Source organism: Balaenoptera physalus (genome assembly GCF_965194825.1).
Source record: "Balaenoptera physalus genome assembly, chromosome: 6".
NCBI lineage: Eukaryota > Metazoa > Chordata > Mammalia > Artiodactyla > Balaenopteridae > Balaenoptera > Balaenoptera physalus.
In genome coordinates, this window is record NC_138885.1 from 78,236,994 (window position 1) to 78,253,690 (window position 16,697).

General features: G+C 39.9%; 1 protein-coding gene across 1 annotated transcript in view; it reads left to right on the forward strand.

The window, feature by feature from the left end:
- FSIP2 (fibrous sheath interacting protein 2) overlaps nt 1–16,697 on the forward strand; it is a gene marked incomplete at its 5' end in the record, with an annotated part of 130,013 nt that overhangs the window by 67,768 nt on the left and 45,548 nt on the right. Inside the window, one exon of the mRNA XM_082466842.1 lies at nt 16,475–16,511. Within this exon, the coding sequence (XP_082322968.1) occupies nt 16,475–16,511 (37 nt within the window). The remainder of the gene's footprint in view (nt 1–16,474; nt 16,512–16,697) is intronic.

Sequence of the window (16,697 nt, forward strand, 5' to 3'; positions counted from 1 at the left end):
TGTACTGTTTATGAAGAGGGCAATCTTTTTCCCACCCCCGTAGCCCCATTACATTTCCGATACTCTGCTGCATGATCCTTCTAAACTGGATGCCAATTCTCCCATTTTCCTTTACAGAACAGACCAAACCATTAATGTTGGCAATCATGTGCTATTGAGTATGTTGTTACCAAATTTCCAAATCTTCTGATCAACCCACAGAATTTACAAATATAACAAATTCACTTTTTTTATTGGTAAAATGCTATACTTTCAAATCAATGTTTTCTATAAGAATACTAATTTTTGCTGTGTGATTCAGAAATCAGAGGACAAATGGTGATAATATATGCTAAAATTAAAATTAGTCCGCCTCCTTTTGTATACAAGAACCTTGTCACTTCCCAGTTTGCTTTGTCTCTCAGGAAGCTCAGAGCTAAGAGTTATGCCCACCTATTCTTACCCTCAATTTTCTGACACAGGGATTTCATCTCTATTTCCGTTCATTACTTTGTTCTTTTAAACATAAAAAAATATATATGGTATCATGCTTTGTCAAAAGTAACCTCAAATTCTTTTTGGTATTTGAAAAATTATAGTTAATGAGAAGAAAAATATTTAACTATTCACAGGTGCTTTTCAAAGCCTGCCTTCCTTGATGCCATCAATGCCTGCCTCTCACTCACTAGATATCAATGCTTTTCATGAGCTGGATTTCTCCAGCGTCACTGGCACTGGGAAATAAGCATGTTATACTAGAACATTAGCGTGCAGCAGAAAGAGCCCTTGGTTTGGAGTCAGCAGAACTGGGTTCTTGTTACAACTCCACGTACTACTGGAGTGATCTTGGACAACTCACTTAACCTCAGTTTCTCTTCTAAACATTGAGTATAAAGTCACATGTTATACCAGCTACCTTGGGTTCTCATGATGTAAATGAGATAAGACATGTCCATGTGTTTTGTAAATATTACAATTGTCTACACATCTGTGTCCCCACAAGTCTGTACACTCCTTAAGATCAGGGACTACATCTTGTTCATATTTGTGTCCCCAGGGCTTGGCTTGTTGACCTGAAGACACAGAGGGCACTGAATGTGGGTGATACTAATTTACTCATTGTTTTATTTCAGAAAAGTTCCACTGGAGTCTGTTCATTAATAAGCCTTCATTGGTCAGTGGATCTTAATTGAGTACCTTCTACATGCTTTCTACTACCCCTAGGTTATTTATTTATTTATTTAATCTTTTTTTTTAATTGGAGCATAATTGCTTGACAGTGTGCTAGTTCCTGCTGTACAATGAAGTGAATCAGCTATATGTATACATATATCCACTCCCTCTCGGACCTCCCTCCCACCCACCACCCCTCCCACCTATCTAGGTCATCACAGAGCACTGAGCTGAGCTCCCTGTGCTCTACAACAGGTTCCCACTAGCTATCTATTTTACACATGGTAGTATATTTATGTCAAGCCTAATCTCCCAATTCAGCCCACCCTCCCCTTCCCCCGTGTCCACACCTGCTTTCTCTATGTCTTCATCTATATCCCTGCCCTGCAAATAGGTTTCATCTGTACCATTTTTCTCAATTCCACATAATGCATTAATATACAATATTTGTTTTTCTCTTTCTGACTTCACTCTGTATGACACACTCTAGGTCCATCCACATCTCTACAAATGACCCAATTTTGTTCCTTTCTATGGTTGAGTAATATTCCACTGTATATATGTACTACATTTTCTTTATCCATTCATCTGTCAGTAGACATTTAGGTTGTTTCCATGTCCTGGTTATTGTAAATCATGCTGCTATGAACACTGGGGCACATGTCTCATTTTGAATTATGGTTTTCTCAGGGTTTATGCCCAGTAGTGGGATTGCTGGGTCATATGGTAGTTCTATTTTTAGTTTTTTAAGGAACCTCTATACTGTTCTCCATAGTGGCTGTATCAGTTTACATTCCCACCAACAGTGCAAGAGGGTTCCCTTTTCTTCACACCCTCTCCAGCATTTGTTGTTTGTAGATTTTTTGATGATGTCCATTCTGGCCGGTGTGAGGTAATACCTCATTATAGTTTTGATTTGTATTTCTCTAATAATTGTGATGTTGAGCAGCTTTCTATGTGCCTCCAGGCCATCTGTATGTCTTCTTTGGAGAAATGTCTATTTAGATCTTCTGCCCATTTTTGGATTTGGTTGTTTGGGTTTTTTTGATATTGAGCTGTTTGTATATTTTGGAGATTAATCCTTTGTTAGTTGTTTCTTTTGCAAATATTTTCTCCCATTCTGAGGGTTGTCTTTTTGTCTTGTTTATGGTTTCCTTTGCTGTGAAAAAGCTTTTAGGATTAATTGGTCCCATTTGTTTATTTTTGTTTTTATTTCCATTACTCTAGGAGGTGGGACAATAAAAATCTTGCTCTGATTTATGTCAGAGTGTTTTTCCTATGTTTTCCTCTAAGAGTTTTATAGTGTCCGGCCTTACATTTAGTTCTTTAATCCATTTTCAGTTTATTTTTGTGTATGGTGTTAGGTAGAGTTTGAATTTGATTCTTTTACATGTAGCTGTCCAGTTTTCCCAGCATCACTTATTGAAGATACTGTCTTTCTTCCATCTATATTTCTGTTTTTGTGCCTGTACCATACTGTCTTGATTACTGTACTTTGTAGTATAGTCTGAAATCAGGCATCCTGATTCCTCCAGCTCTGCTTTTCCTTCTCAAGGTTGCTTTGCCTATTAGGGGTCTTTTGTGTTTCCATACAAATTGTAAAAGTTTTTGTTCTAGTTCGGTGAAAGATGCCACTGGCAATTTGATAGGTCTTGCATTGACTCTGTAGATTGCCCTGGGTATGATAGTCATTTTCACAATATTGATTCTTCCAATCCAGGAACATGGTATATCTCTCCATCTGTTTGTGTCGTCTTTGATTCCTTTCATCAGTGTTTTATAGTTTTCTGAGTACAGGTTTTTTGCCTCCTTAGTTAGGTTTATTCCTAGTTATTCTTTTTGTTGCAATGGTAAATGGGATTGTTTCCTTAATTTCTCTTTCTGATCTTTCATTGTTAGTGTACAGGAGGTGCAAGAGATTTCTGTGCATTAATTTTGTATCATGCAACTTTACCAAATTCATTGATTAGCTCTAGTAGTAGCATCTTTTCTGGTAGCATCTTTAGGATTCTCTATATATAGTATGTCACCTGCAAAGAGTGACACTTTTACTTTGTCTTTTCCAGTTTGAATTCCTATTATTTCTTTTCCTTCTCTGAGTAGCACAGGTAGGACTTTCAAAACTATGTTGAATAATAGTGGCGAGAGTGGACATCCTTGTCTTGTTCCTGATCTTAGAGGAAATGCCTTCAGTTTTTCACCATTGGGAATGATGTTTTCTGTGGGTTTGTCATATATGACCTTTATTATGTTGAGGTAGTTTCCCTCTATGCCCATTTTATGGAGAGTTTTTATCATAAATGGGTATTGAATTTTGTCAAAACATTTTTCTGCATCTATTGAGATGATCATATGGTTTTTAGTCTTCAATTTGTTAACATGGTGTATCACATTGATTTGCATATATTAAAGAATCCTTGCATCCCTGGGATAAATCCAACTTGATCATGGTGTAGGATCCTTTTAATGTGCTGTTGGATTCTGTTTGCTAGTACTCTGTTGAGGATTTTTGCATTCTATGTTCATCAGTAATATTGGTCTGTAATTTTCTTTTTTTTTTTTAAACATCTTTATTGAAGTATAATTGCCTTACAATGGTGTGCCAGTTTCTGCTTTATAACAAAGTGAATCAGTTATACATATACATATGTTCCCATATCTCTTCCCTCTTGCATCTCCCTCCCTCCCACCCTCCCCATCCCACCCCTCTAGGTGGTCACAAAGCACAAAGCTGATCTCCCTGTGCTATGCGGCTGCTTCCCACTAGCTGTCTATTTTACATTTGGTAGTGTATATATGTCCATGACACTCTCTCACCCTGTCACATCTCACCCCTCCCCCTCCCCATATCCTCAAGTCCATTCTCTAGTAGGTCTGTGTCTTTATTCCCGTCTTGCCACTAGGTTCTTCATGTCCTTTTTTTTTTTTTTCCTTAGATTCCATATATATGTGTTAGCATACTGTATTTGTTTTTCTCTTTCTGACTTACTTCACTCTGTATGACAGACTCTAACTCCATCCACCTCATTACAAATACCTCCATTTCATTTCTTTTTATGGCTGAGTAATATTCCATTGTATATATGTGCCATATCTTCTTTATCCATTCATCTGTCGATGGACATTTAGGTTGCTTCCATGTCCTGGCTATTGTAAATAGAGCTGCAATGAACATTTTGGTACATGACTCTTTTTGAACTATGGTTTTCTCAGGGTATATGCCCAGTAGTGGGATTGCTGGGTCGTACGGTAGTTCTATTTGTAGTTTTTTCAGGAACCTCCATACTGTTCTCCATAGTGGCTGTATCAATTTACATTCCCACCAACCGTGCAAGAGTGTTCCCTTTCCTTCACACCCTCTCCAGCATTTATTGTTTCTAGATTTTTTGATGATGGCCATTCTGATCAGTGTGAGATGATATCTCATTGTAGTTTTGATTTGCATTTCTCTAATGATTAATGATGTTGAGCATTCTTTCATGTGTCTGTTGGCAATCTGTATATCTTCTTTGGAGAAATGTCTATTTAGGTCTTCTGCCCATATTTGGATTGGGTTGTTGGTTTTTTTGTTATTGAGCTGCATGAGCTGCTTGTAAATCTTGGAGATTAATCCTTTGTCAGTTGCTTCATTTGCAAATATTTTCTCCCATTCTGAGGGTTGTCTTTTGGTCTTATGGTTTCCTTTGCTGTGCAAAAGCTTTTAAGTTTCATTAGGTCCCATTTGTTTATTTGTGTTCTTATTTCCATTTCTCTAGGAGCTGGGTCAAAAAGAATCTTGCTGTGATGTATGTCATAGAGTGTTCTGCCTATGTTTTCCTCTAAGAGTTTGATAGTGTCTGGCCTTACACTTAGGTCTTTAATCCATTTTGAGTTTATTTTTGAGTATGGTGTCAGGGAGTGTTCTAATTTCATACTTTTACATGTATCTGTCCAATTTTCCTAGCACCACTTATTGAAGAGGCTGTCTTTTCTCCACTGTATATTCTTGCCTCCTTTATCAAAGATAAGGTGACCATATGTACGTGGGTTTATCTCTGGGCTTTCTATCCTGTTCCATTGATCTATATTTCTGTTTTTGTGCCAGTACCAAACTGTCTTGATTACTGTAGCTTTGTAATATAGTCTGAAGTCAGGGTGCCTGATTCCCCCAGCTCCATTTTTCGTTCTCAAGATTGCTTTGGCTATTCGGGGTCTTTTGTGTTTCCATACAAATTGTGAAATTTTTTGTTCTAGTTCTGTGAAAAATGCCAGTGGTAGTTTGATAGGGATTGCATTCAATATGTAGATTGCTTTGGGTAGTAGAGTCATTTTCACAATGTTGATTCTTCCAATCCAAGAACATGGTATGTCTCTCCAACTATTTGTATCATCTTTAATTTCTTTCATCAGTGTCTTATAATTTTCTGCATACAGGTCTTTTGTCTCCTTAGGTAGGTTTATTCCTAGGTATTTTATTCTTTTTGTTGCAATGGTAAACGGGAGTGTTTTCTTAATTTCATTTTCAGATTTTTCGTCATTAGTGTATAGAAGTGCAAGAGATTTCTGTGCATTAATTTTGTATCCTGCTACCTTACCAAATTCATTGATTAGCTCTAGGAGTTTTCTGGCAGCATCTTTAGGAATCTCTATGTATAGTATCATGTCATCTGCAAACAGTGACAGCTTTACTTCTTCTTTTCTGATTTGGATTCCTTTTATTTCTTTTTCTTCTCTGATTGCTGTGGCTAACACTTCCAAAACTATGTTGAATAATAGTGGTGAGAGTGGGCAACCTTGTCTTGTTCCTGATCTTAGTGGAAATGGTTTCAGTTTTTCACCATTGAGGACAGTGTTGGCTGTGGGTTTGTCATATATGGCCTTTATTATGTTGAGGAAAGTTCCCTCTATGCCTACTTTCTGCAGAGCTTTTATCATAAATGGCTGTTGAATTTTATCGAAAGCTTTCTCTGCATCTATTGAGATGATCATATGGTTTTTCTCCTTCAATTTGTTAATATGGTGTATCACGTTGATTGATTTGCATATATTGAAGAATCCTTGCATTCCTAGGATAAACCCCACTTTATCATGGTGTATGATCCTCTTAATGTGCTGTTGGATTCTGTTTGCTAGTATTTTGTTGAGGATTTTTGCATCTATGTGCATCAGTGATATTGGCCTGTAGATTTCTTTCTTTGTGACATCTTTGTCTGGTTTTGGTATCAGGGTGATGGTGGCCTTGTAGAATGAGTTTGGGAGTGTTCCTCCCTCTGCAATATTTTGGAAGAGATTGAGAAGGATAGGTGTTAGCTCTTCTCTAAATGTTTGATAGAATTCACCTGTGAAGCCGTCTGGTCCTGGGCTTTTGTTTGTTGGAAGGTTTTTAATCACAGTTTCAATTTCAGTGCTTGTGATTGGTCTGTTCATATTTTCTATTTCTTCCTGGTTCAGTCTCGGCAGGTTGTGCATTTCTAAGAATCTGTCCATTTCTTCCAGGTTGTCCATTTTATTGGCATAGAGTTGCTTGTAGTAATCTCTCATGATCTTTTGTATTTCTGCAGTGTCAGTTGTTACTTCTCCTTTTTCATTTCTAATTCTATTGATTTCAGTCTTCTCCCTTTTTCTCTTGATGAGTCTGGCTAATGGTTTATCAATTTTGTTTATCTTCTCAAAGAACCAGCTTTTAGTTTCATTGATTGTTGCTATTGTTTCCTTCATTTCTTTTTCATTTATTTCTGATCTGATCTTTATGATTTCTTTCCTTCTGCTAGCTTTGGGGTTTTTATGTTCTTCTTTCTCTAATTGCTTCAGGTGCAAGGTTAGGTTGTTTATTCGAGATGTTTCCTGTTTCTTGGGGTAGGCTTGTATTGCTATAAACTTCCCTCTTAGCACTGCTTTTGCTGCGTCCCATAGGTTTTGGGTCATCATGTCTCCATTGTCATTTGTTTCTAGGTATTTTTTGATTTCCCCTTTGATTTCTTCAGTGATCACTTCGTTATTAACTAGTGTATTGTGTAGCCTCCATGTGTTTGTATTTTTTACAGATCTTTTCCTGTAATTGATATCTAGTCTCATAACGTTGTGGTCGGAAAAGATACTTGATACGATTTCAATTTTCTTAAATTTACCAAGGCTTGATTTGTGACCCAAGATATGATCTATCCTGAAGAATGTTCCATGAGCACTTGAGAAAAATGTGTATTCTGTTGTTTTTGGGTGGAATGTCCTATAAATATCAATTAAGTCCATCTTGTTTAATGTATCATTTAAAGCTTGTGTTTCCTTTTTTATTTTCATTTTGGATGATCTGTCCATTGGTGAAAGTAGGGTGTTAAAGTCCCCTACTATGATTGTGTTGCTGTCGATTTCCCCTTTTATGGCTGTTAGTATTTGCCTTATGTATTGAGGTGCTCCTATGTTGGGTGCATAAATATTTACAATTGTTATACCTTCCTCTTGGATCGATCCCTTGATCATTATATAGTGTCCTTCTTTGTCTCTTGTAATAGTCTTTATTTTAAAGTCTATTTTGTCTGATATGAGAATTGCTACTCCAGCTTTCTTTTGATTTCCATTTGAATGGAATATCTTTTTCCATCCCCTCACTTTCAGTCTCTATGTGTCTCTAGGTCTGAAGTGGGTCTCTTGTAGACAGCATATATATGGGTCTTGTTTTTGTATCCATTCAGCCAGTCTGTGTCTTTTGGTGGGAGCATTTAATCCATTTACATTTAAGGTAATTATCGATATGTATGTTCCTATTCCCATTTTCTTAAATGTTTTGGGTTTGTTATTGTAGGTGTTTTCCTTCTCTTGTGTTTCTTGCGTAGAGAAGTTCCTTTAGCATTTGTTGTAAAGCTGGTTTGGTGGTGATGAACTCTCTCAGCTTTTGCTTGTCTGTAAAGGTTTTAATTTCTCCATCAAATGTGAATGAGATCCTTGCTGGGTAGATTAATCTTGGTTGTAGGTTTTTCTCCTTCATCACTTTAAGTATATCCTGCCACTCCCTTCTGGCTTGCAGAGTTTCTGCTGAAAGATCAGCTGTTAACCTTATGGGGATTCCCTTATGTGTTATTTGTTGTTTTTTCCTTGCTGCTTTTAATATGTTTTCTTTATATTTAATTTTTGACAGTTTGATTAATATGTGTCTTGGCGTGTTTCTCCTTGGATTTATCCTGTATGGGACTCTCTGTGCTTCCAGGACTTGATTAACTATTTCCTTTTCCATATTAGGGAAGTTTTCAACTATAATCTCTTCAAATATTTTCTCAGTCCCTTTCTTTTTCTCTTCTTCTTCTGGGACACCTATAATTCGAATGTAGGTGCGTTTAATGTTGTCCCAGAGGTCTCTGAGACTGTCCTCAGTTCTTTTCATTCTTTTTTCTTTATTCTGCTCTGCAGTAGTTATTTCCACCATTTTATCTTCCAGGTCACTTATCCTTTCTTCTTCCTCAGTTATTCTGCTATTGATCCCATCTCGAGTATTTTTAATTTCATTTATTGTGTTTTTCATCGTTGCTTTGTTCCTCTTTAGTTCTTCTACGTCCTTGTTAAATGTTTCTTGCATTTTGTCTATTCTATATCCGAGATATTGGATCATCCTTACTATCATTATTCTGAATTCTTTTTCAGGTAGACTACCTATTTCCTCTTCATTTGTTAGGTCTGGTGTGTTTTGACCCTGCTCCTTCATCTGCTGTGTGTTTTTTTGTCTTCTCATTTTGCTTATCTTACTGTGTTTGGGGTCTCCTTTTCACAGGCTGCAGGTTCGTAGTTCCCATTGTTTTTGGTATCTGTCCCCAGTGGCTAAGGTTGGTTCAGTGGGTTGTGTAGGCTTCCTGGTGGAGGGAACTAGTGCCTGTGTTCTGGTGGATGAGGCTGGATCTTGTCTTTCTGGTGGGCACGTCCACGTCTGGTGGTGTGTTTTGGGGTGTCTGTGGCCTTATTATGATTTTAGGCAGCCTCTCTGCTAATGGATGGGGCTGTGTTCCTGTCTTGCTAGTTGTTTGGCATAGGGTGTCCAGCACTGTAGCTTGCTGGTCATTGAGTGAAGCTGGGTCTTGATGTTGAGATGGAGATCTCTGAGAGATTTTTGCCGTTTGGTATTACGTGGAGCTGGGAGGTCTCTTGTGGACCAGTGTCCTGAAGTTGGCTCTCCCACCTCAGAGGCACAGCCCTGATGCCTGGCTGGAGCACCAAGAGCCTTTCATCCACACGGCTCAGAGTAAAAGGGAGAAAAGATAGAAAGAAAGAGGATATAATATAGTGAAGTAAAGTAAAGCTATTATAAAGCAAAGCTATACAGACAAAATCTCACCCAGAAGCATATACATATACACTCACAAAAAAAGGAAAAGGGGAAAAATTAATATATCCTGCTCCCAAAGTCCACCTCCTGAATTTGGGATGATTCGTTGTCTATTCAGGTATTCAACAGATGCAGGCTCATCAAGTTGTTTGTGCAGTTTTAATCCGCTGATTCTGAGGCTGCTGGGAGAGATTTCCCCTTCTCTTCTCTGTTCGCACAGCTCCTGGAGATCAGCTTTGGATTTGGACCCGCCTCTGCGTGTAGGTCGCCTGAGGGCGTCTGTTCCCCGCCCAGACATGACGGGGTTAAAGGAGCAGCTGCTTCGGGGGCTCTGGCTCACTCAGGCCGGGGGGAGGGAGGGGTACAGAGGAGGCAGGGCGAGCCTGCGACGGCAGAGGCGTCGTGACATTGCAGCAGCCTGAGGCGCGCCCTGAGTTCTCCCGGGGAAGTTGTCCCCGGATCATGGGACCCTGGCAGTGGCGGGCTGCCCTGGCTCCCCGGAGGGGCGGTGTGGAGAGTGACCTGTGCTCGCACACAGGCTTTTTGGTGGCGGCAGCAGCAGCCTTAGAGTCTCACGCCCGTCTCTGGGGTCCGCGCTGACTGCCGCGGCTCGCGCCCGTCTCTGGAGCTTGTTTATGCGGCGCTTTGAATCCCCTTTCCTCGCGCACCAGGAAACAAAGAGGGAAGAAAAAGTCTCTTGCCTCTTCGGCAGCTGCAGACTTTTTCCCGGACTCCCTCCCGGCTAGCTGTGGTGCGCTAACCCCTTCAGGCTGTGTTCACGCCGCCCACCCCAGTCCTCTCCCTGCGATCCGACCGAAGCCCGAGCCTCAGCTCCCAGCCCCGCCCGCCCCGGCGGCTGAGCAGACAAGCCTCTTGGGCTGCTGAGTGCTGCTCGGCGCGGAGCCTCTGTGCGGGAGTCTCTGCACTTTGCCCTCCGCACCCCTGTGGCTGCGCTCTCCTCCGTGGCTCCGAAGCTTCCCCCCTCTGCTACCCGCAGTCTCCGCCCACGAAGGGGCTTCCTAGTGCATGGAAACCTTTCTTCCTTCACGGCTCCCTCTGACTGGTGCAGGTCCCGTCCCTATTCTTTTGTCTCTGTTATTTCTTTTTTCTTTTGCCCTACCCAAGTACGGGGGGAGTTTCTTGCCTTTTGGGAGGTCTGACGTTGTCTGCCAGTGTTCAGTGGGTGTTCTGTGGGAGCAGTTCCACGTGTAGATGTATTTCTAATGTATCTGTGGGAAGGAAGGTGATCTCCGCATCTTACTCTTCTGCCATCTTCTCTCTAATTTTTTTTTGTGATATCTTTGTCTGGTTTTGGGTGACAGTGGCCTCACAGAATGAGTTTGGGAGTGTTCCTCCCTGTGCAATTTTTTGGAAGAATTTGAGAAGGATTGGTGTTAGCTCTACTATAAATGTTTGATAGAATTGGCCTGTGAAGCCATCTGGTCCGGGATTTTGTTTGTTGGAAGATTTTTAATCACAGTTTCAATTTCATTACTTGTGATTGGCCTGTTTATATTTTCTAATTCTTCCTGGTTCAGTCTTGGAAAGTTGTACCTTTCCAAGAATTTGTCCATTTCTTCCAGGTTGTCCATTTTATTGGCATATAGTTGCCTGTAGCAGTCTCTTATGATCCTTTGTATTTCTGCAGTGGAAGTTGTAATTTCTCCTTTTTCATTCCTAATTTTATTGATTTGAGTCCTCCCTTTTTTTCTTGATGAGTCTGGCTATAGGTTTATCAATATTGTTTATCTTCTCAAAGAACCAACTTCTAGTTTTATTGGTGTTTGCTATTGTTATCTTAATTTCTATTTCATTTATTTCTGCTCTGATTTTTATGATTTCTTTCCTTTTACTGAGTTTCAGTTGTCTTTGTTCTTCATTCTCTAGTTGCTTTAGGTGTAAGGTTAGATTGCTTATTTGAGATTGTTCTTGTTTCTCAAGGTGAGATTGAATTGCTGTAAACTTCCTTCTTAGAACTGCTTTTGCTGCATCCCATAGGTTTTGGGTTGTTGTGTTTTCATTGTCATTTGTTTCTGTGTATTTTTTATTTCCTCTTTGATTTCTTCAGTGATCTCTTGGTTGTTTAGTAGTGTATTATTTAGCCTCCATGTGTTTGTGTTTTTTTACAGTTTTTTTCCTGTAGTTGATTTCTAATCTCATAGTACTGTGTTCAGAAAAGACACTTGATACAATTTCAGTTTTCTTAAATTTTCCGAAGCTTCATTTGTGACCCAAGATGTGATCTGTCCTGGAGAATGTTCCATGTGCACTTGAGAAGAAAGTGTATTCTGTCCCTTTTGGGTGGAATGTCCTATAAATATCATTTCTATCCGGTCTGTTGTATCATTTAAAGCTTGTGTTTCCTTATTTTCTGTCTGGCTGATCTGCCCATTGGTTTCAGTGGGAAACCAAAGTCCCCCACTATTATTGTGTTACTGTCAATTTCCCCTGTTACAGCTCTTAGCATTTGCCTTGTGTAGTGAGGTGCTCCTATGTTGGGTGCATAAATATTTGATTGTTACATCTTCTTCTTGGATTGAACCCTTGATCATTATGTGGTGTCCTTCCTTATCTCTTGTAACAGTCTTTATTTTAAAGTCTATTTTTTCTGATATGAGTATTGCTCCTCCAGCTTTGATTTCCAGTTGCATGGAATGTCTTTTTCCATCCCCTCACTTTCAGTCTGTATGTGTCCCTAGGTCTGAAGTGGGTCTCTTACACACAGCATAGATATGGGTCTTGTTTTTTTATCCTTTCAGCCAGGCTATGTCTTTTGGTTGGAGCATTTAATCCATTACATTCAAGGTAATTATCAATACATATGTTCCTATTACCATTTTCTTAATTGTTTTGGGTTTGTTTCTGTAGGTCTTTTTCTTCTCTTGTGTTTCCCGCCTAGAGGAGTTCCTTTAGCATTTGTTGTAAAGCTAGTTTCGTGGTGCTGAATTTTCTTGTCTTTTGCTTCACTGTCGAATCTGAATGAGATCCTTGTTGGGTAGAGTAATCTTGGTTGTAGGTTTTTCCCTTTCATCACTTTAAGTATTTCCTGCCACTCCCTTCTGGCTGGCAGAGTTTCTGCTGAAAAATCAGCTGATAACTTTATGGGGATACACTTGTATGTTATTTGTTGCTTTTCCCTTGCTGCTTTTAATGTTTTTTCTTTGAATTTAATTTTTGTTAGTTTGATTAATATGTGTCTTGGTGTGTATCTCCTTGTGTTTATTCTGTATGGGACTCTCTGTGCTTCCTGGACTTGGGTGCCTATTTCCCATGTTAGGGAAGTTTTCGACTATAATCTCTTCAAATATTTTCTCAGACCCTTTCTCTTTCTCTTCTTCTTGGAACCCCTATAATTCAAATGTTGGTGCATTTAATGTTGTCCTAGAGGTTTCTGAGACTGTCCTCATTTCTTCTCATTCTTTTTTCTTTATTCTGCTCCTCAGCAGTGATTTCCACCATTCTATCTTCTAGCTCACTTATTTGTTCTTCTGCTTCAGTTATTCTCTTATTGATTCCTTCTAGTGTATTTTTCACCTCAGTTATTATGTTGTTCATCACTGTTTGTTTGTTCTTTAGTTCTTCTACGTCCTTAAACATTTCTTGTATTTTCTTGATCCATACCTCCATGCTATTTCTGAGATTTTGGATCATCTTTACTGTCATTACTCTGAAATATTTTTCAGGTAGCTTGCCTATTTCCTCTTTATTTATTTGGTCTTGTAGTTTTTTACCTTGCTCCTTCATCAGTAACATATTTTTTTGTCATCTCATTTTTTTTGATGGGTGGGGCTATGTTCTTCTCTTACTGGTTGTTTGGCCTGAGGCATCCAGCACTGGAGTTTGCAGGCAGTTGCGTAGAGCTGGGTCTTGGTGCCAAGATGAGGACCTCCCGGAGAGCTCACAGCAATTAATATTCCTTGGGGTCTGAGGTTCTCTGTTAGTCCAGTGGTTTGGACTCAGTGCTCCCACCACAGGAGCTAAGGTCTGACCCCTGGCCTGGGAAACCAAGATCCTGCAAGCTGCATGGCACAGCCAAAAAAAAAAAAAAATTGGCAACAAACAAAAAGGAGAACAACAAAGAATAAAAAATAAAATTAGAATTAAAAAATACATTAGAAAAAATAAAAATATAACTGAAACAACAACAAGGCAAAACCAAACCACAACAGCAACCAAAAATAAAAAAGGGCCAGAAAAGACCTCGGTGGGGGGTCGGGGATTAGGCAAGGGGGACAGGGCATAGGCTCAGGACTGGCATGCCAGAAAAGGCCTTGGGGGATTGGGGGACAGAGCCTAGGCTCAGCGCAGCCAGAGGGCGAAGGTTTAGGCTTGGGACCCCAGGGCCCTGAGCCAATGGGGAAAATGCTGGCCGTGTTCCCTTCTGATCCCCCAAAAGTCTCTCCCCATCCCTGCTGATCCCCTCTCCATGTGTGGGCCCCTCCGAGCATGGGAACTGCCCCCATACCCCAGCCTCTCAGGGGCACGAGTCCTGTCTTACCTCTACTTGCTATTTTCTTAATTTTGGGGGGTTTGTTTATGTAGGGTTTTTTTCTTCCCTTCCTCTTCTCTTCTCTTGTGATTTGATGACTATCTTTAGTGTTGCATTCCTTTTTCTTTTGTGTGTATCTATTGTAGATACAGTTACCATGAGGTTTTGATAAAGAAGTCTATATATATGCAAGGTTGTTTTAAGTTGCTGGTCTCAATTTCAAATGCATTTCCAATATATCATGCATTTATACTCTCTTCTTCTCACGACTGATGGTTTTGATATCATATTTGTGTGTGGATGATTTCCTACCTTTATTGTATGTTTGCCTTTACTGGTGAGCTTTTCCATTTGTACTTTTCTTGTTTTTAGTTGTAGCCTTTTCTTTTCCTCCTAGAGAAGCTCCTTTAGCATTTGTCATAAAGCTGGTTTGGTGGTGCTGAATTCTCTTAACTTTTGCTTGTCTGTAAAGCTTTTGATTTCTCTGTCAAATCTGAATGAAAGCCTTGCTAGTTTGAGTATTCTTGGTTGTACATTTTTCCCTTTCTTCAGTTTACATATATCATACCACTCCCTTCTGGCCTGACTTTCTGTGTTTGTAGTCTCCATTCTGCATGCTGCAGGATTGTAGTTCTTGCTTCTGGTGTCTGCCCCCTGGTGGGTGAGGTCGGTTCAGGGGCTCATGCAGGCTTCTTGGCAGGAGGGACTGGTACCTGCCCACTTTGGGTGGAACTGGGTCATGTCCTTCTGGTGGACAGGCCTGTGTCAAGGGGCTCAGGAGGACTTTAGCCAGCCTGTCTGTTGGTGGGTGGGGCTGTGTTCCCATCCTGTTGGTTTTCTGGCCTGAGGCATCCCAGCACTTGAACCTGCAGGCTAATGGGTGGGGCCAGGTCTCAGTGCCAAAATGGTGACCTTTGGGAGAGCTCATGCTGAGGAATTTTCCCAGGGGCCTCTGCCACCAGTGTTCTTGCCCCCAAAGTGGGCCACAGCTGACCCCCAGGAGACACTCCAAGACCCGCAGGTAGGTCTGGCCCAGATTCCTACAGAGTCACTGCTTTGCCCTGGGTCCCTGTGCACATGAAACCTTGTGTGCACCCTCCAAGAGTGGAGTCTCTGTTTCCCCCAGTCCTATGGAGCTCCTGCACTCAAGCCCCACTGGCCTTCAAACCAAATGCTCTGGGGGCTCCTCCTCCTGATGCCAAACCCCCAGGCTGGGGAACCTGATGTGTGACTCAGAACTCTCAGTCCTGTGGGAGAACCTCTGTGATATAATTAGTTTCCAGTTTGTGGGTTGCCAACCTGGTGGGTATGGGATTTGATTATATTATGAAAGCATCCCTTCTACCATCTTTCTGTGGCTTCTTCTTTGTCTTTGGATGTAGAATATCTTTTTTGATAGGTTCCAGTCTTTTCTGTCGATGGTTGTTCAGCCATTAGTTGTGTTTTTGGTGTTTTCATTAGAGAAGGTGAGCTCAAATCCTTCTACTCGGCCATCTTGCCACCCTTCTGAAGGAACCCATTTAACTGTATACATGTTCTTCTGAGATCTTGGGAGAACACAGTTGATGAGTAAGCTATCACTGATTTCAGTCCAAGTTTGTTTCCTCTGCGTGTGGTCTTCTTCACAGGTCAGTGGTGCTCACTGCTATTGGAGCAGGATCCCAGCTCTCATCACTGCACAACACAAACTCAGTGTCTAATTTTATAATGTAAAGTAAAGTACAGGCCTAGAAAAAGTAAACAAGGTATATCAATTTTCTCTTAAGAAAGCAGGAAGAAGATAAGCAAAGGCCCTATGTTGAAATTTATGAAAATAAATATCTGAAATATACAAAAATAAATCAGAACTAAAGTCTCAGATCTTGTTTTATTAACTGTGTGTTATTCTATATTTTTCATTGAGTTCTTTAATTTTTACAATTCAGAAAACTATGTTATTTCATTAGTATCATGATAAAAATTCTAATTAGAACACATGATAGAATATTGTCATACATAGAAAAGGGCTACTTCTAAATTGGTATTTAATATGGCTCGAAATTTATGATTTTAACCCATAGTTATTAAATAGTCACCTTAATTCCTTACTACTGTTGAGAGTGTGGGTATGACTGTGGGATTTGAAAGGGTAAGTTAAGGATTATCCAGAAGCTCTGGTCAGATTGTCTCGCCACCTCAGGCTTCCTTTTAGCAAACAGAAAGGACTATCTCACTGTCTCCCTCCAAGTCTGTGTCCTTCCCCAGAGAACCTCAAAGCAGGAATGGTTAACATGGGTCAGAATTGGAATTTTCAAATAGACATATTTTTTATGCAGCAGCCACAATTCTACTCCTCTGAGTAATGAATCATGTGGGCCAAAATCAAAGAAGGAAGAGAAATAGGTGGTGGGGGTGGACAATAAAAAAGTTTATTCTTTTGAATTTCTTTTAAAAATCTTAGATACAAAGAGAAGAAACTGATTCACTGATTATAAGTTTTGGAAAAAGCTACATAAATTCTTGACCCTAAGTAATAACTAAATCATCAACCTTTCTTGACTTTACAGACAACAGAATCTCCTACAAAACTGCTTGCAAGAAAAAGTATGTATCATAAAACTCATTGATAAAGCAGCATATTAACTATACTCTTGTATGTGTCATAATAGGAAAAAAACTATGAATCAAACAATGAGTAATCATTTATTGATATTAGTGTCCCTCTTTGCCCTTTTTTTCTTCTTTAATAAGTTTACTTTAAGTTAATTCTTAGATTTTACAGTAGTCTAA